Source organism: Aptenodytes patagonicus, chromosome 18 (genome assembly GCF_965638725.1).
Source record: "Aptenodytes patagonicus chromosome 18, bAptPat1.pri.cur, whole genome shotgun sequence".
Lineage (NCBI taxonomy): Eukaryota > Metazoa > Chordata > Aves > Sphenisciformes > Spheniscidae > Aptenodytes > Aptenodytes patagonicus.
Window position 1 is genome coordinate 3,088,281 of NC_134966.1, and position 19,791 is coordinate 3,108,071.

General features: G+C 49.9%; 1 protein-coding gene across 1 annotated transcript in view; it reads left to right on the top strand.

The window, feature by feature from the left end:
* LOC143168841 (uncharacterized) overlaps nt 1-19,791 on the top strand; it is a 100,700-nt gene that overhangs the window by 26,919 nt on the left and 53,990 nt on the right. Inside the window, exons 2-6 of the mRNA XM_076355773.1 lie at nt 10,218-10,365; nt 11,139-11,297; nt 12,809-13,004; nt 14,659-14,802; nt 16,599-16,640. Coding sequence (XP_076211888.1) covers nt 10,218-10,365; nt 11,139-11,297; nt 12,809-13,004; nt 14,659-14,802; nt 16,599-16,640 — 689 coding nt within the window. The remainder of the gene's footprint in view (nt 1-10,217; nt 10,366-11,138; nt 11,298-12,808; nt 13,005-14,658; nt 14,803-16,598; nt 16,641-19,791) is intronic.

The window sequence follows — 19,791 nt, forward strand, 5'->3', positions numbered from 1 at the left end:
GAATTCCCAGGATGGGCTCCATGGACATATTTATTTTTATTTTCTCAGGCTGTAATCTCTCCCAGATGTGTATGTCTGCAGCAGAAGATAATACTAACCCGACCATTTCCCTTGTTATTCAAGACACTTTCAACATTGTTGAAATAATAGCTCAGGCTGAGCCTCTGCCAGAGTTTAAAATAACTACTCTAAGACAATGGGACGTTAAACTGGAGAAACATTTGTGAGGATCAACTTGTAATGGAGAAGGGGACCGAGGTATTTCAAAAGCAGATATTTCACATCAAACTGTTGCTTCATTCCAAAACTTTGAAATTGCATTTCCTTTTGTAAGAAATCTTTCTGCTTTACTCACCTCTACCTCTTCACTTCAGTTTTGTAGCTTCTGGTGTGTATTTTGCCAATCCCCCTGCCATTTGGTGAGGAAAGGGGAGTTAGGAGGTAAACCAAACCCTTCCAGCTCCTTCCCTTCCTACCGCTGCTCAGAGAGCAAAGCCTGCAAAGGGGCTGCTTGTGTGCTGCCCTGCTACAGCTAGCTTTCCTACCCCCACAATGTGTTGCTGAGATTTTAAAAATGCATCCCATTCTGCCTTAGGAGGAGTTTAAGACTTCACAAAACATCATGAAAGCTCCAAAGGGAGAGAATGAAAACTCTGTGTGCCCAGGGATCTCCTGGGCAGTCCAGCCAGCTGAGCAGAAGTATCCTCCAGTGCTCCCAAGGACAGGAGAGACTTGAGCTCAAGTCCCTGCCGACGGCTGCTAACACGGACGCTGCCTTTGGCTCAGCAAATCCTTATGCTGCAGGGAGCTGGGAGGAAACAGCAGGAAAGACTCACTCTGTTCCTGCCCTTTTCCTCTCCTCTCCTGCAAGCATCTGCTGTTGGAGCCAGGGATGGGGGCTGGAGGGACCTCCTTGTGGTCCCGACCTTGAAGTCTGTCAAATCCAGACAAGCCTTGGCCATGGGAGCTTGGGGGGGGTGTGTGTGTGTGCACACCAACGTGCATGTGCTCTCCATCAGCACGAGAGGATGCTGAAAATCAGGGGTACAAACTCCGGCTGTGCCGTGGGCTGCCCGGCTTGGTGCTGGCCATCCCACCCAGAGTTGGTTTTCACCATCAACGCTTCCTTGCTTTTCTCCGGTGGCTTCGTGTATATTTACGTGTGTGTCTTCCAACCCTATAAAACAAAACAGAGAGGGAGGCTCTTGGAAAGCTGGTGCTGGAAACAAGTCCCTGGAGTGTGATTGTTTGTAGAATTTGCTATTAATTTACTTTGACAATGGAGCAACAAAGAGAAGTTTATTTACTAGCGACAGGGAGGGCCAATGTTGTTGGGACTTGTCCCCACTCAGTGTCACACAAGTTTTGCTAGTACGTTTTTCAGTTGTTTTTAAATTAATCCCACAGAATCCTCTGTATAGGCATTGTAGACCAATTCAAATCTGGTTTATGCTGATTCACTGTAATTCAGTAATTAAGTTTAATTGCTGTGAAGCAGACTTGAACAGATTGAACAGTGGCTGTGCGGGGATTTGCACAGGTTTAAATGAAATCCATTTAAAAATACCCCTCTAGCTAAACCTATTAAGCCCTGAATATAGATAAAACATTAGTTTCACAGTGTTTGGCTTGAGTAAAGTGAGGGTTTGAGCTCAACCCAATAGTATTTGCTGTCAGTGCTCCAGGAGGGGATAGGACGTGCATGCAGAGAGCAGAGAAAGGGAGAACTGGGGAGAATATGTGGAGAACGGGTGATAGGAAACACACCAGGGTGTGTGTGTGGCCGGGGGGTGAGGAGTGTGCGAGGCTGGAGTGACGTGTAGCACCCCTGAGCATTTTCCTAGAGACCAGGAGCTTTGGGTTGAGGTTAACTCTCTTGGTTGTTCAGGAAGGAGGTGGTCGAGGAGCTCTGTGGGATCTTTCAGTACATGCCCTGGGAAGCTTAGAAGTGGCTTCTTTTTTGTTTTCCTATTAAAAAACCAAAACGAAATAAACCAACCCAAGTGAGGCCACCAGGTCCTGCAGAGCAGCTAGCCATTGTGAGCTTTTCCCCCAGCCCTTCCCAGCACCTCCTTCAAAAGGGTCTTCGGACTCTCGTTTCTCAGCTGTCAGGATATTGATTTGCTCCATATTTGCAGAGCTTTTCCCTGTCCCCACAAGGGCAGGAAACATACACTTTCAGTTAATGGGATGAGATTTTCACGCCGTCTCATGGCTTGGGCAGTTGGGACTTGCAGAGAGAAGACCTGATGAGGATGGTGAAGCTGAAGGCTGAAATGCCTGCCAAGCCCACTTCCCTGCTCCTGTGGCCACTCTGGTTTCATCGTCCCCATTGTGGGTTTAGCAACTCTTAAACTCTTTGCTTTCCTGCTCCCATTGATCTTCTCCCAAAAGCTCTTTCGCAGACTCTCTTCTTTTTCTGCCACTTGGCCTACTTTTCCTTGTAGCCAACGTATCCTTATTCAGGGTCATCCTCGACTTTCAGCAGCCCTTCCTCCTCCCCAGGCTTTGTCCCCAAAAGCCCCATCCCTGTCCTGGCAGAGCCCCCCGTGCTGGGCCCATACAAAGGAGCAGCAGCACGCCTGCAGATCTGCGTAATGAGCTTGTAAAGAAGCCCATGCTCCAATTTTTCCTGTCTAAACAATGTGAACGGCTAGCTCTTTCTTCTGAAAAGGTTTCGCTTCCCTGAAATTTTCTGTCCTCTCTGTGGGTGGGTGGTTGCATTCACTCTTCCACTAATAGGTACAACGTTCTGCGTGAGAAATGTGCTTTTTCTTTTTCTTCCTGCTTTGGCTCTGTCCCCTTCAACTTCCAGCCACTGGGTCAAAACCAAATTATCTCTGCTCTCCGGAGCAGGGAGGTGAAGGTTGAAATCCTGTTGCATAACCCTCTGAATGTGGGTCCGTCACTGCGAGCTGTGTGCGCTTTGGCTTAAACCTCGTCTCGTGTGGCTTGTGGTGTTGCCCTTAAAAAGAAATTATTAGGGAAATGGGAACAGTAGGAGATGAAGGTGGCACAGGAGGTGACACGGATGGCTGCCATGGACATTATTTACGTTACAAGCAATGCTAGGATAGAAAGAGAAGCAGGAAGAGCTGCTGGAGGGTTGATGTCCTGCAAAGACAACACTACCAAGGTGTCCTTGACCTTGTCCACCCAATGTGCAGAGTCATCAGGCAAGTCAAGACAAATATGAAGCTGCCATCTTGGGTCCCCTTGGTCCAGAGAAGGTCCCACACAACCTCCGAGCCTGAGAACGTCTTTCAAGAGGCAAAGGGTAGAGGAGAGTGAGCCGTTGAGAGGGGAGTGGAGGAGCATCGGTGGTTTGGGAGGGCCATCTTGTTTTGAATGCTTGGTTGCGGACCATGTGCTACTGTGGTGGTGTCAGTGCTGTGAGGTGCCAGGAAACCCTTGCCCCAGTATAAAAGCTGCTTTTTCCATCACTTAATGCAGAGACCCTTTATTATTAAATTCTAGCTGTGATGTACAAGCCTCTCTAATTCAGAGTTTGAAAACACAGCTGAAGTGCGTGGCCTGTGATCCTAAGCAGACTTCTGGCAGGACATTTTCATAAGGCACCCAGAAATTAGAGAGAGAAAGACACATCAGGTTGTATGCTCCATTCCCCAGCCAGCAAGCGCCAGGGCTCTCCTGGGGTTGTCCCCAAGGCTTGTCCAGCCCAGTTATTTCAGGTCCCAGCCAGTAGTGCCGCGTCCAGGGGAAGTGTCTCAGTCTGACAGACCCTGTTACGAGCTTTCCCGGGGCTCCAGTTATGTTTTATGTTGTTTAGTATCATCTTTTCCCTCATTTTCCTCCTTTGGGGAGAACATAAACCTGAGTATAATCTTCACACATGCACATGAGCCAGAGGAAAGCACGGATGGTTGTTTTTCTGTCTCTGCAACCTGAGGTGCTACCCCAAGGCACACCTTCCTCTGGGGTGTAGCCCCAGGGGTGAGGTGGGGAAGGACCACTACTGAATCTTGTTGGGACCCTGGGAGCACTAATGGGAATTAATGGCCCTGACCAGCCTCACCTGGGACCTCCACCCACACCCTCAGCCCAAGAGCCCCATTTAAACTCAGCCCTGTGCCCTCAGCCCTTCCCTGAGGTATGGTGTAGGGTGCTTGCTTCCAGCCCTGCTTCTGGCTTTGCCTCCTGGATGGACCATGGACCTATGCTGGATGTAGCTTGTCTCCTGTCCTGTATTTGGCTCTGTCTTTTGGATGGACCTTGCACCCACGCTGTAGCCTTGTTTCCAGATCAGCTTCTGCCTACGTATCCTTTTGGACTTGATGGTGCTCCGTGGTGGACCCTGGGCCTGGTTTGTGGCTAGCCTTGCCTGGGGTTGCCTATGGACCTTATTACCAGTGGCTGGCTCTGCCTGCTGTGTTCACCCACCTTGGGACTGCCTGTTGGCAAGGCACTGCCCTGCACTGGGCTCCCCCAGCTCGCCAGCCCCTGGGGGGCAGCTGGCCCTCGGTGCTCCCTGCCACCTTCCCTCTCCACTGCCCAGGCCAGGCTGGTGGGCGCCTGTACACCAGGCGTGTTCCCAATTGGCCTCGCAGGGTAACAACAACCCCTCTCTGCAGAGTTCCCCGTCAAAGGATGTATTTACCTTTGGGGTTGTCCTCTGGGTCACCAGTCTGACCAAGACATGTTTCCTGTTTCTCCTGTTGTTCCTTGGGAATTTTAACTCTGTGTGGGGCCAAAAGACTGATGAGAGCAGGAAAAACCTGTATTGCAAATGTGGATCTTATGGTCTGATGCAGGTGCATTGACAAAGTCCCCAACGCCAAACAGCGCAGGGCCATACACAGACACCTCTGCCTTCATTTTTCCTGAGCTCTTCATCCTAGAAAAGCTGGTGCTTTTTGTGTACTTAATATTTGAGCTGAAATTTGTTTATAGCCTCAGAGTGGTGGGGTAAAGCCTTTTATCCCTCTTTCTGTGTGTTTTTCTAAGCAACTTCATTTTGAAAAAGGGACATGTAAAATTTTTTGGATTTACTGTTTAACATTTTTTGCAAAGGAAACAAGAAGTCATAGTTTTTGAAGTAACCATCTCTTTAAGTGCACCAATGTGCTCAGACCAAGGCTGTGGAGGTAACGATGGTCCAGGGCACACTGCTGATAAGCAGAGGATGCATCCTCTGTTGCTGGGCTTAGTGAGACTGTACTAGTTTTCTCCTCTAGCCCAATCTTGGGATTGCTGGAATGTCTGCACTGAAACATAAGGTCAGTCTGGCTGTTTCTCTTGGGTTCAGTTTCTGGGCTCTTGGAGGCAGAGACCTCCTGACACAACAGCAAGCACCGCAATGGGTTCATGGGGTGTGATTCAACAGCTCCATGCTGTACCTCTAATAGCTTTTTATAGGTGTCCCCCTTTGCACTGACTGCTGTGCTCCCCATCCTTGGAAGCATTGCTCCAAAAACATGCTTGGCACCCTGGTGACCGCTGGTTAACTTCAGCTTGGGATGCCACGTTCTTGGCTCTGGCTCCGCTGGCCGGTGCTTGTCCTTGCTGAGGTTGACCCGTGCACGTCTCCCTGGCACTGGGCTGCCTGGGAAGATTCCTGTGCTGCTTTAGGAGCCCCGGAGGCAAGCTGAGTTTGGCAGCAGCTGTTGAACTCCAGGAATCTCCTTTCCAGCACAGAAATAGCCCTTCTGCAGACTTTTGGTTTGAGGTTGAATAGCAAAGATGTTGGTTTGGCATGCTGAATGTGCACGGTGGGCAGTCTTGCCTGGATTTTCTGCAGGTGGGCAAGGAAGAACCCAAGTCTAGAGCTCAGTGCAAACACAGCTGGACTGTGAGCACAGCTTGGTGTGAGCCCTGCCTCTGGGGTCCTGGGCAGCTGTCGTGGTTTAACCTCAGCCGGCAGCTGAGCACCACACAGCTGCTCGCTCATCCCCCTTCCCCGCCCCAGTGGGATGGGGGAGAGAATCGGAAGAGTAAAAGTGAGAAAACTTGTACGTTGAGATAAGAACAGCCTAATAATTGAAATAAAATAAAGTCAAATGGTAATAATAATGATAGTAATAATAAAAAAATACAAAGCAAGTGATGCACAATGCAATTGCTCATTACCCACTGGGCACCCGACGCCCAGCCAGTCCCCGAGCAGCGGCCCCCCCGGCCAGCTTTCCCCAGTTTATGTGCTGAGCATGACATCACATGGTATGGAATGTCCCTTTGGCCAGTTGGGGTCAGCTGCCCTGGCTGTGCCCCCTCCCAGCTTCTCGCCGGCAGGGCATGAGAAGCTGAAAAGTCCTTGACTAGTGTAAGCACTGCTCAGCAACAACTAAAACATGGGTGTGTTATCCACATTATTCTCATCCTAAATCCAAAACACAGCACTGTACCAGCTACTAGGAAGAAAATTAACTCTATCCCAGCTGTAACCAGCACAGCAGCATTGCCCCCAGGGTGGAGGTAGGAGCATGCCGGTGGTGAAGGTTGCTCAGCAGTGGTAGAAAGAGCGTTTGTGAGCAGAGCTGCTCACTGATGGCCACTGGAAGGAGATGGGGGAGCCTGGCTGTGAAGCAAGGCAGTGGGGTGAATGCCTGTGGGGATAAGGTACCTGAGCCCTAGAAAAGCTGAAAGCTTATGAGAAAACATGATTTTTTGTAAAGAAAACCTAGAATTACTTTATCAGACGTACGGTCTGTCCTGTCCCTGACTCTGGCTGCTGCAGCGACTGCACTTGCTGCATCCTCAGCATCTACCTGCCTGGGATTAATCTGCTCCCAGAAAGGCTGTGACCCCGATCTCTGATAGCTGGTGACTCAGGCCCTGCAGCTGAGAATCCCTTCCACAGGTAATCTGTGTCCTTGAGAAGCAGTGCATCTGCTCCCAGAGGTTAAGGCAAAGAGAGAAAATAATCCTGCTTTGAAATCTAAAGTAAATCCGTGACGTTCTTGTAACAACCAGAAACCCAGCAGTGTCAGGATGGGGAGTTGACCCTTGGTTAATCCTGGGGAGAAATTGCAAGCACAAGCTTTAGGGTTGAGGCTGGTTGAGCGTTAAAGCCAGTGTCATAAACAACCTCCCTGTGCATCAGCTTCTGCCCCAGGATGAGTGGTGCCATGAGCCGCAGCTACCGCAGCAAGACACTCTTCGAAGTGTCTGTAGTAGATCAATCCCATCTGATGCTTTGCTGGCTCGTGCAGTGTGGGTTTCTGCTGTAGGCATTTCTGAGGCCCCACTGGCTTATCCCAACGGCGCAGAAACTAGCCAGATGAGGCTAAAATAAATACATGGAAAGCTGCTTCTGGAGAACAAGGGAGGGGGAAGAAAAAACAGTGCATGTGGAAGAGCTGCGGTCTGGAGCTGCTAAAGCCAGAAGGGCATCTGCCTTCCAGCTTCCCCAGCTCTGCGTGAGGGCTGGTGTCTGAGAGGCACGTCATTTATTTCAACGTTTCTCTTTTGGCTTATGGGGGAGGTCAGAGAGAGGAGAATGGTGTTTGCAGTGGCTGATCTGCCCAAGGTATAACTGTGCAGCCCATTGCCAGGGTTTGAATGCTCACCCTCCCTGGGGATTGAAGTGACCTGTTGTCATTTGGTTGTCCTTGCTTGTCTCCAGTAGAGGTTTGGCATCGTCTTCTGAACTGCCTGCATCGTGCGAGGGGCCACGGGGCGCCTGTGCTTTGCTCTTGCTCTGCCGCTCCCTGTGCACGCGCAAACATGTAGAGGTGTTCATAGGGATGGGAACATGACTAAATCCTTCCTGTGACGTTCAGGCTCTGGTGGCTGCCATGGGAGAGTCTGCAGTGCTGCATAGCTCCTCTGTTAGAGCTGGGGTTGCCCCTGGCCCCAGGCATACAGTGGGATCAGCCCGTCTCTCCCTTGGCTGAGGGGTGCAACATGTACTGGAGCTCCACACTGTGGGCAGCTGCCCCCTCGGCTACGCCAGGTCATGCTTCCTACCTGTGCCCTTGCCTGGGTCATAAGAGATCTCATTAATTTCACTCCTAATTCTGTTTTTCTTTTATGCCAAATTCTTCTCTGGGGTTGGTGAGGGATCCAGAGGTAAACACCAACCCTGGCTGTTTAAACCTGCTGGTGCAGCCCTGCCCCTGTGATTGCTCTCCAGCTACCTCCAGTTCCCAGGACACAGGGAGAGGAGTCTCTGCTACTTTATTTAGGAAAGCACCAAGCACATGCTTACCTTTAACCCTACATGCACATGTTGTCACGGACCATGGTTTTAACTTTCAGCACACGCTCAAGTTGTGTGTTAAGGCCATACCCTGCCCAGGAAAACTTCCATGCCAGCATCTTATTTCTAGTACTAAGTCCCCAGCTGCAGCTTGTGTAGGAAGGCCCTTCACCTGATAGGATCCACTGAATTCACACTCGTCTGCCTGTAATCACCAGCAAAGCTGATCGATGATGAGGGCTGCAGCCCCTGGAGATGAAGCATGCAGGTCTTGGCATGTCCATTGGTGTCAGCAGCTGGGAAATCACCTCCCAAAACTGCTTGGCAATGAGAAGAGACAAACATCCCTGATATTTTTTCCCGTCTGACAGCTGTGTTCGGTCCCAGATTAATTCCCCATGCTGTGCATGTACATCACTTGTAACACTGATAAACTCTGCTGACCTGGTATTGTTTCAGGGTTTACAACCCCTGAAGTCTCCGAGGGGCTCAGCCCTGCACCCTCTCTGCCTTGGTACCATTTTTGCAATGTTCTTGCTGCCAAAGGCTGTTGCACTCTCATGTTGCTGAACTGAGAGTTGCCTGGGAACATGTCAATGCTGTGGCTGTGTGGGGAGCTGGAGGTATACCCAATGAAATCCCAAGTCACCACAAATGGCCGCGTCTCCTGCAGGACCGCATTCCCTCCCCTCCTTCCCAGCACGGGGCTTCTTTCCCTTACAAAATCTTCTGAGGATATGGTGGCAGGACTGCTATGTTAGTGTCTGAAGTGGATCAAAGCAGCTTTCTGCTCAATTGACTTGTTATTTTCCAGAGCAGCAGATCTATACGGTGTGTATATCTCCTGTCAGGCTGCAGCATGCCCGAAGTTGTTCATCTGCCCTCAAATAAATCTCGCACCTCATTGACAATGGGAATTAGAGTGAATACAGAGGCTGAACGCCTCCCACGTGATGGTAGATGCTAGTGCAGACGGTACTGGCAGGATTCCTGCTGATAAGTCATCAGGTACGGAGTGATCCAGACCCCTCCTGCAAGGCTGGGCCCGTGGGGTGCTGCCCTGGGTCCATCCCTCATCCCCACCCCTTGCAGGTGGCAGGGCTATTGCCACACTGCCCAGCAGCATAAAGGGATGACAAGAAAGGAGGGACCTGGTTGTAGATATCTCAGAGATAGAAACAGTGTGTCTGGGTAGAGCCAGATGTCTGCAATTTTTTTTTGCTAATGGAGGGGAACAAGAAACCTTGTGGTTTTGAACAAATTTTTTTTCAGGTTCTGTAGCTGAATGATTCTTTAGTTAAAGAATGCACTTGGAAAGGGAATGTCTCTGTTCACCATGGGAGCTAAAAGCTCCTCATGAGACTGAAGTGAAGGTGCTGCCAAATAGCCCAGACCAGGGGCTCTCACCCAATTCAAACCATCTTGCACGTTCACAGCATAGTTTTGAAAGTGGACCTTTCACCTGCTGGGAAAGGGTTATTGCATGGTGCACGGCTCCCGATGGAGCTCCTGACCTTGTCATAACGATGAACCCTGCTTTGGGGAGAGGGGAGTGCCCCTGTGGTCTGGTCAGGACACCCCCCTCAGTGAGGGACACAGTAACTTCATCCCGCTCCATGGTTCAATTATTGAAATTGGGCAAACTTCAACAAGGAAGCTTGGGAAAGGACTGAGCAGGATTTTCTGTACCCAGCTGATCCAGGACTTGTGTTTTAGGACATTTGTGTCCCAGGCTCTGCTTTACAGTCCTGAGCATCCCAACTATATGGTCATAAAGGTACCACTACTGCTTGGGTAGAAATGGCCCTTCATGTTTTTGGGGCACTGGCCTCGAAACACATATTCTGCTTCAAAAATATCACCTGCTGCTTCTGAGGTTATCTGAATGTTTGTTTCGGTCTGAGTTTGCTCAATTTGTGAATTATTTTAATTTCCCCAAATTGCATTCTCCCCTTCCTGGGGGTTTTGTCTGCTGTCTAATAGGAAGAACCAAGAGAGCGGAGCCCTGTAGTGAAGGTGTCTCAGCTACTGAGCATCTCTTTCTTCTCCCCCAATGCAGATGAAGTGAACTTGCTGGACAAAATTACTTCCCGTGCACAGGACCTCAGCAATATTTCCTTTGGCTATGACGAAGCCAACTGCAGCATCCTGGAGATCGGGCAGTACGCGACCCTCAACATCCCTACGAGGGAGGCGTTTGGGGACAGGTGGGCTGCCTTCAGGGGGATGGGGCTGGGGTCGTGGTGCTCAAAATCATCTCATACATGCTTGTTGGTTTGAGGGGTTACTTTAATACCCCATTCCATAACAACACGAAGATAACACATCCACTCTGTGCTCTTATGAGCTCAGTGCTTCTTCCCTTTCTTCCATCTCTTGGTCATGTGCAGGGAAGACACAGTGGCACAGTGCTTGACTGACCATTTCCAGGAATGTGTTTTCTTGGTGTTCCCACCAGGAAGACCTCTCTGCTCCAGCACAGAACTGGCGAGAGCAAGAGAGACAGCACAGCCATATGCATCAGCATTGCTTGATGCCAAGGCACTGGTCTGTGGAGGCATAGACCAGGTTGGACCTTTGCCCTACTTGATATGGGACTGTAGCTTGCTGTGGACAAGGGCACTGGACACGGTGAGAGAAAGCAGCATTGAAGAGCTGCTTGGAACAGGGTTACCATCCAATCTGAGCAGTGGGCAGGGCAGGAGTCCCATGGAAAATCATGCGCAGCCACAGAAGCATGTGCTGAGATTGCACCTGAGAGGGATGTGTTAAGGTTATACGGGCAATGCTGATTTTTGGCCTGGCTGCTCCTTTCTGAGTACCTGACCTTACAACCTGAATGACTGGTTTGCTCCTGGCTTTTTATTTTTCTGTCCTCACTGAGTTCATTTGTACTGTGACTTTTTTTTTGTCCTAAGAGGGCAGTTTGTGGTGATTCAGCAGCTGCTGCAGGATGTCACGCGTTGCTTCTTTCTGCTAGGTTTGCAGATGAGCTGAGTGTGCTGATGAAGCTCAGGTACTCGCTAAAGGAGGACACCAGCCTAGTGACCATCCTTAGCCATCGGAGCCACGTGCTCTTCCAGATCAGGATTAACCCATACGCCTTAGTCTTCGTCACCACGAGGAGGAGACACTATGAGTAAGTTCCGGCTCAGGTGCTTTTTTCCTGACTTTTCATGCCTCCTTTTCTGCTCCCAAAGCCAGAGTTAAGGTTTCCCACTACAGGCTTTGAGCAGTGCTGCTCTGACGCCACCTCAGCTGAATCAAGGTTGTGTCCCCCTGCCTGTCCCCACCTGGGTGATGGTCCCTCAGACCTGGTGGTGTGACTGCACAGGTAGTCACTGCCTAACTACTGTGTCAAAATGATACACATCTGGAAAACAAAGCAAAGAACAAAAATGTTCAAATACCCAGGCTGGTTTGGGAGGCTGTGCTGGGGGTGGCTCCTTGAGAAATCCCCCTGGCAGAGGGAGTGGGGATAAGTGTTTTGGGAGCCTTGGCTCTGCCCGCCTCCAGCCCAAGCAGCGCATCGAACCAGCCAGCACTGAGTCCAGCGTACAAAGGGGGACTTGCAGGAAAGCAAGGCCCTGCACGAAGCCTTGTATTACATACCTGGACTGTGTCCTGGACCTGCTGGGTGATGAGTTGTAGCCCAGCGCTGTCCCTCAGGCTCCCCGCCCGTGAAGCTAGGTAACAACCCTGATCTCCCTTGCAAAGAGCTTGGAGACTTCTCAAATGATAAAAGCTGGTTTGAGAGCTAGGTGTGGTGATTTCTGGTCTTGAGAAACATGACACCTCCCCTCCACTAAAGAAACCCTCAGGGCTTGCTTTGGAGAGGGGTGTTTCTGAAGCCACCTGCCTGGCTTGGCTGTAATCTGCAGCAGGTCTTGCTGCTCGCTGCTGTCAGAGCATCTGCAGCAGCAGCTGGAGTCATGTTTCCACCAGCAGCTCCCTGCGAGCACGTCCTGACGGCCAGTCATGATTTGCCTCATGTCTGTGGGTGATGAGGTGGTAGCAGAGTCGCGTCTGCTGATAGCCTTGTTGCAGTGAAATCAAGGGTGGGTGGAGAGAAACATCAACCCGTGCTGACACAAACTCTGAAACAAGGACAGCCCTTCCCTCAGCCAGACCCGAGTGTCCCCATGCTGATGGGCACATCTGCCTGCTTGGTTGGTGTCAGGTGGGCAGTTGTTCCTGCTCCTTCTGGATCATCCCTGCTTTGCTAGTGCCAGAGAAGGGTGGCATTTCTGGCTGACCAATAGCACTAACATCCACTGTAGAGGATGCCCTGGGCCAGCTTTGCCTTTATCGTTGCTTTGGTAGCCTACAGTTTGCCCTACAGAAAGACTGGGGATAAATCAAGCAGGGAGAGACACAAAACCCAATAATTTCCCAGACACATCAACTGGTTGTAGATGTGCCCAAATCCATTGGTTAGAAATAGTATTCCCATGCTGGAAGAGAAGTGATGGTGCTTACCTGTGACAATAAGGTAGACTTGATTTCTTTTGTACTGTCCTTAGCATCTGCACCTAAGGATGGGTACATGAGGGACCCTGGGAGCTGGTAAGGGTGAAGCCTAGTCCTGCATAAGTTGTGGGACCTAAGTTTCATGTTGTGCCTCTTTCCTTCCCCCTCTGGGGCATGCAGGTTCCCCGTTTCCCTTCTCGGCGATGGGCACTGGCACCAAGTTGCTCTCAGCATCTCCTTGGAGAGGCTGGAGTTGCACGTGGACTGTCGGCTGGTGGACAGAGTGAGCTGGTCCAATTACTTTGGGATGGGAGTGAACACTGAGGGGCTGATCATCATCGGAGGCCTGATCGAGTCCTTTGAGATCCCCTTTAAGGTGAGAGCTGGACAGATATGGCAGGGCTGTGTTTGAGGACATGGTCTGCTCTAGCTGCATGAATTGAGGTTGCAACCCCCTCTGAAGGAATCCATTGCCTTCTCTTCCTAAAACACACCATTTATTTTCATGGTTGGGGAGGGTGAGCTTTGCAAAGGCTTTGATTGTGCAAAGTGCTTGCTTTTGGGTCAGGGCAACGCCAGTGCTAGCAGTCAGGTGAACAGTAGAGACCTCTAGGTTACAGACTTACACTCATCCTCTTTTGTTGGCCATGACTTGTACCATGACAGAAGTCATCTGTGCAGTCAGCACGCAAAGCATTTGGTTGGGGAGCTTGTCCCATGCGTGTGTTGAAGATAAAGTCCCTGCTTTGAGGACCTTACAAGCAAAGGATTCCCAGCAGGTCAAAGTAGATGGCCTTGTTAAAACGCCTGATAAATTCAAAGGCTGTCAAGCTTTGTGTTGAAACGTATCTGATGGTCAACCTCAAACACACAAACTGAGGGCATCAAACAGATCTCACTCTTACAGAAGAAGTCCAAGTGGCGTTTCTGAGACCAACCCCTGGTTTGTGCCATCAATCTGAAGCTCTTCTCCATTTCTGTGGGGTAGCTCTCTCCTTGTCCCTGGTTTATAGCGGGCTGCCCAGCTGCACCCCCAGCCTGGGGAGGAAGATTTCAGCTCATTTAGTGAAGAGGTCAGCTGGCAGCTCGGACATGCTTCTCTCTGCATTTGCTGCTGCCGGGAGGTAGCAGGGGACCATTGGGTGGACGGAGCTGGCTCAGACATTCCCTCTGGATAGTCGTGTCGTGCAGAAAAGCTGCTTAAGCATGAGTGGTGCTGTGTTGCTAACTAATTATTTCAGTCGCCCTGAGCTTAATGAAGGAAATGTGAAGGCAGCCTCGTAAGGCAGGGAAGCCCTTTTTAGATCAGTTTTGATTCTGACAAGTGCAGAACCTTGGAGGTTGACATTTTGCCTTATGCAGGCAAACAGGCATCTCTGTATATCTACCTCCCTCCCTCCTCTGTCTGGTCTGTGCTGGGAGTCCAATATCACGCTTATTCTTTCCTTCTTTGTAAATCTTCTCCCATTCAGAATATTTTCCCTTTCGTCTCTCTCCTCATGCACCCTTGTTTTCAACAGGGCCTTTGCAGTACGAGAGCAGCTCCCTGCTGCTGTGCAGCACCCAGCTGAGCCGTCCTTGCTGCCTCGCTGAGAGCTGTAGGGCCTGGGTGCGCGGGGAGGTGATGGTGGAGTTGCAAGCCTTCTCTGCCTGCAGGCACGCAGTTGTCAGCCTGTCGAGGGGTCCCTTTCAGTACTGCCCCTGCACCGGGGTACTGCTCAGCTGGGATAGGGGAGGATGCTCCCTTCAGGGCGAATAGTAAGGGCCTGATCCTGCAGTTTGCTTAGCACCTCTTGAATCCTCACTGTTATTTAACTCCAGAATAGCTTGTGCATTGCTGGCTCTTCTTAGCCTTTGTTCCCAGGATATTTGCATCCAGCTCTTGAAGCCAGGGGGTAAGTGTCGATTGCCTAACCCATCCTGTAAAGAAGTCCCTGGCTGTGAGAGGCTGGAGACCCCTGCAGACCTTTCCCTCTCCTCTGGAGGAAGCATGTGGGTAAACTGTGGTTTCTGTGTCTCTTCCTCCCCAGGGTGCTCTACAGCAACTGACCTTCGTGATGGGAGACCCAGCAGCCGCTGGCGAGCACTGCTGCAGCTACAACGCAACCTGCACACGCTCCTTCAACCTCAACCGCTTCGGTTCCCCGTGGGAGCTTTCACCAGCCTGGCCAGAGGTGTGGCTGAGGGCAGCTGACAAATTTTGAGGTTGCTGGCCCGAGCTCCTCTTTGGTGTAACACGATTCAAATGAAAGGACCAACCCAGGGAGTTAATGCAGCCTGGAAGTACTTGGATCTCCAGTTTGAGTTGAGATGCAAGAAGCTGATGATGGCCAGCACATGGGGCGGTGGTTCTTTCACCATCTAAACCCTCCCTTCAAGTCGTAAATGGGTTTGGTGCAAAGGGAGAATGAGTTAGAGGGAGAGTTTCTGAGCCAAAGAAAGCCTGGGTGTGTGTATGACTGTATGTGCTCATGTGTTTAACGCAGGAAAGTTCTGAGTAGCTGTTGAGTAATGCTGCAGCTGGAGCTTTGTTTTTGGGAGGGGGTGAAAGCTGTACTTGGGAATTGTACATCAATTTGAAATTCTTGCTCGCTCCCAGCGAGATTGCTGCATTGCACCCTTTGATGCATCTTCCTTTCAAAGGTTGTCTCCTCTGTTTTGTCAGCATTGCTGGAAAATTGAAGTTTTGTGGATTTTACTTTTATTACAGTGTTCAGCAATTTTTCAAGAAATACATCATGCCCAGATCATATAGTAAATCCCCAAAGACACGAAGCACCCAGGCTTTCCCCAGGAGCTGGAGTTGGTCCAGGGAGACACCTCATCCCTCTAGGCCAAGTATCTAGAAGGGCTTCGTAGCTGCCTGGAAAAGGCTTGCTGAAGAGGCAAGTGCCTAATGTCAACGTTTGGCACGAACCTCCCATGTGTAATACCTGTTTCTGATGGTCTAGTGAGGAGCTGGGAGAGCTGCTGGGAAAGGGGAGGGAACTGGGTGTGGGATGGGGCATCTGCCCTGTCTGGGTCCTGTCTAACATTTCCTTCCGCCGGGGTCCTGGTGCTAGCACACCCAGGCAGCAAAGAGGGAGCAGTGACACCCAGCTGGTGCTGCTGCCGCTGCTTCTCCCTGCTCCCAGAGCAGCCCTGCTGTAATTGCGCCATTCCCCAGGATGGGCTGCATCAATTTCTGTATTTATTATTTTAAGAGGATGATTTTAGGAAAAGCCCTTAACTAGGAGCTGGCTTTGCCAGAGAGTAAATGCGGAGAAGGCCAAGTATGTAATGCAGAGCAGGTCACGCTGGTTGTCTGCCTGCTCTAAGGGAGATCAGTGTGTCTGAGTTCCCAGCAAATGCAACCCATGGTCATCCCCAAAATGATACCTGGTATTTCTCATGCTGGCAGCCCTTGGGTACTGGCTGCAGCTCCATGAGATAAGTCGGACTCACTCCCTAGAGCTAAGAAATAAGGGCAAATCTCTCATTTAAAAGCTACAAGTTGTGTCCTCTGAGCCTGCAAGGTGATGGGCTCCTCTTAACCTGCTCTTAATATCTGTATTATCCTGCGCTCTGTAGGCCTGGAGCACTCACCTGAATGGCTCCAGTGGCTTACCCAGCAGGGAGAAGGTTTTATTTTAAGCATCAGTAAGTTGACTGCAAGTGGGAACCCACAGGATAATTCTGCCCCATATCACACCAGTTCCCATCCCTTGCTGGCCCTCCTTAGGGCTGATTAGCTTCAAAAACAAACCAAAAGAAACCACAAAAACCACCCAAAGACTCAAGAGGTTTAATCGAAAGTTGTTCCCTCATGCTGCTATGAATGACTGGTTCCCAGTGTGCATTCCCTGGATGCTTCCCATGCTGTCGGAGGCAGTACACTCTTCAGTCCTGGAGCCAACAATAACCACATGTTTAAGTCAGTGCAGGTCCTTGGGCAGTGATATTTTTCCTCTTTCTCTCTCCAACTGTCTAGGTGCCAAAAGAAACCAATGAAATCCAGGACTCATCTGCTCAGGTATGACTCTCCTGCATTGCTGCAGGAGGTATGTGCAGGGAATGCCCCTCCCCGCGTCCCTCTGGTATGTCTCACCACCTTAATGTCTCCTGGGGAAACCAGTCACGCTAATGAGCAATCAGGTAAAAAGCCAAAATACCCAGGCAAGGCTACGAGTTATGATTTATCTTTCTTGTGGTGTCTGTCTTCGATGGTTTGTCTGTAACTTGACATGTCTCAGAGCTGGTGGAGGCCAAGGTGAGTTTAGGTGACCTTCCTGAGCATTTGCATTGAGCCCAAGAGGGGTGGCTTGGTGAAGGTGGTGATGAGATGGATCAGGTCACTGCATGCACAGAGGCGTTTGTGGATCTGCCTGCGAGCCTGGCTGCCGCTGGATTTGCTTGGAGGGAAGGAAACGGTGAGGTTAGCAGGGCGGCAGGTCTCTGCATGGTACAGGAAAAAGGAGGAGGCTGGATGACTGCTGCTTCTGCCCACACGTGGGACATGAACGTCTGCCTGGGGAAGACGCTGCTGCTGCTGCTCGCCGTCATTGAGGAGATGGGAAAGGCTGAAGCTCTGCAGTGGGAGGAGGTGGTTGTGATTCTGGGGGTTGCAAGGCATCACGCTTCCTCGGCATGGCTCCCCGGGGAGTCAGGCGGTGGGAGAGGAGCAGCTGCTCCCAAGTCCCACTGGTGCTCATGGTGCTGGGGCTGCAGCTCTGCCTGGGGCTGGGGGCTGCCTCCTCCCTTTTGGGGCTGCTCTGGCATCTGGAGAGGATGTATCCAGGTCCTCTGCATACACTGGGAGATGAGTGATTGCTCTGAGTGAGGCAGGCTGCAAGTCCTTTATGTTTCTGCTTTATTTGGTATTTCTAGCCAAGGTTTGTTGTTCGAGTTCATGCAAACAGACGTCCTGAGGGGGAAACCTGCCAGCAAATGTAAATTGAGATTTTTGTGTGTGTGTGTGTGTGACTGAGCAGTACAGAGTCCTTTCTGTATTCCCCTCACCCTCCCAGGCGCTGCTGTTAACTGTTTGGAGATGGTCTCTGTTCTCACGCCTGGCTTAAACTGTCTGGCTACACCTTGCTAACTCCTTCGCGCAAAATATGCTTCGTGTATGGCCAAGTGGACTTCTGCAGCTGGGTTCATACTGTGTGCATTAGGGTTTAACCGTGACATGGGTGTTGCAGCCGCAGGCAGGCTTACAGGTGAGCATACTGTTGGTTTGCTGATGAGGGTGCTTATGGGTTGGGTTTGTAACGATGATAACTAACTGAGATGGCAAAATCACTCTTCCTGAGCATGTCTTAAAGGTGGTCTCCGCCTTCCTGCGACTAGTCCTCGAGTCCTGATGGATCCTGTTTAGGACGTGCTCCCCCATCCAATGCTTGTTTGCCAGTCGGCTTCACTGGCAGTGGTTCTCCCAGCGACTGGTGTGAATTGGTGAGATGTTGCCGTATTAAGAAAAGGGGTGAAATTCATAGGTCTACAGGGGAAGACTAATGATATTCTGGATTTGGGACAAGTTTATTTTTCAAGCACTTAATCAGGACCAGAGACGCCTCGGGATCTTTGACATTTGGATTTATTAAAAGAAAAAAATGCGCTACTAATGCGTTACAGTTTGAAAATAATGAAGAGCAGATCAGCTCTGCTGCAGGGACAATCCAAAGCTATACTTTGTAGTTACACTTTCCGTGCCTTTGTTCATTTAGAAGTAAATTAGTATATTGGTGAATTCCTTAATTGCTAATTAGAGCTAAATAATTACAGAGGGCTAGGGTGATGGTGGAGGAAGATGTAAGTGGATGAGGGCAATAGATTAGATGTTTGATACCGGCAGCCTAAATTGTACCTGGATTGCAGTCTACTCCTTTTGTGATTTTTTTTTTTTTGAGGGGTACATTGTAATTTATGAGTAATCTTCGAGCGATGGATGGTATTGACCCACTTCTACCTTTTGTCTTCTCTTTGTCTGCCTGTACTAAAAGTGAGCAAGAGAGCTATTGACTACTAAACTGAACGGCTTTTTCCAAAGCAATTTAATTTGGGATCCTAAAGTCATTCAACCAAAAGTCAAATAAAGCTTAAATCCCACTGATTTCCAAAGAGACAAAATTTCACAGGTTTAATTATCTGGACAGTTCAAGCTACTTCCGAGATTTCTTCTTGATTTAAAAATGCTGTGAAAGCTCTATGAAAATGCTCAGTTTGTTCATGGCATGTCTGTTCTTTCATGCTCAGATTTGTTATTGAACAAAATTGGTGTTGCAATCACTTGTTTAGTCTCATTCAATCCTACAGCTGCTGGTAGCTCCTTAAATAGTAACAGCTCAGTAGTAGTCCAACACGGTCACTGTGCGTACAAATACAGCATTTCAGCAGCGGGGACTGCTTGTTCCTCCTCCTTGCCATTCATAGAATCATAGAATCACTGAGGTTGGAAAAGACCTCTAAGATCATCGAGTCCAACCGTCAACCCAACACCACCATGCCCACTAAACCATGTCCCTAAGCGCCTATTCTCTTTGGTCTTCGTAACTAAAAAAACCCAAGGTAGGTCTCTTATTAGCATCTGAGCACTTCTGCAAGGATTTAAAATTTTCAGCCTGGACTCTGCTGTTAGAGCTTGGCGAGAGTCTTATTTCGCAGCGTGGCATCTTTCCAGTTAGCGGGTGGCCTGAATCCATGGTGATGGGCTGGGAGGAATGCCTGAGCAGACTTCAGGCTGTCCTTCAGCCCGAAAGGGAAACTGCGGGGTGAGGCTGGTATTACTGTTCTAGCTTTATGGTGTGTGTCAACCAGCAGCCAGGGAGCTCCTTGCAAGTAATTTTTCAGAAACGCTTCCAGGGAGCAGGAGGCCAAATGAACCAGAAGAGCGTGCTGGGCAAATGCTTGTCTCTGCTCCCGATTTTGCATATGCTTAAGCAGGAGGAGATGCTCCTGTGTGGCACGATTCATGAGCGCGTATTTCTGCTGGGTCAGGCAATGCTTGGTGGCGGCAGAGAACATGGAGCAAAATGAGCTTGGACATTACTATGACCTGGATGGCAAAAAAAAGATTTTGATTTTTTTGTGAGGTTTTGTTGTTTGGTACCAAGTCTGAGTTTTACCTAAAAATTCTTTTTTTTGTTGAGGTTTTAAAATATCCAATATACAGAGTAAAAGATCTT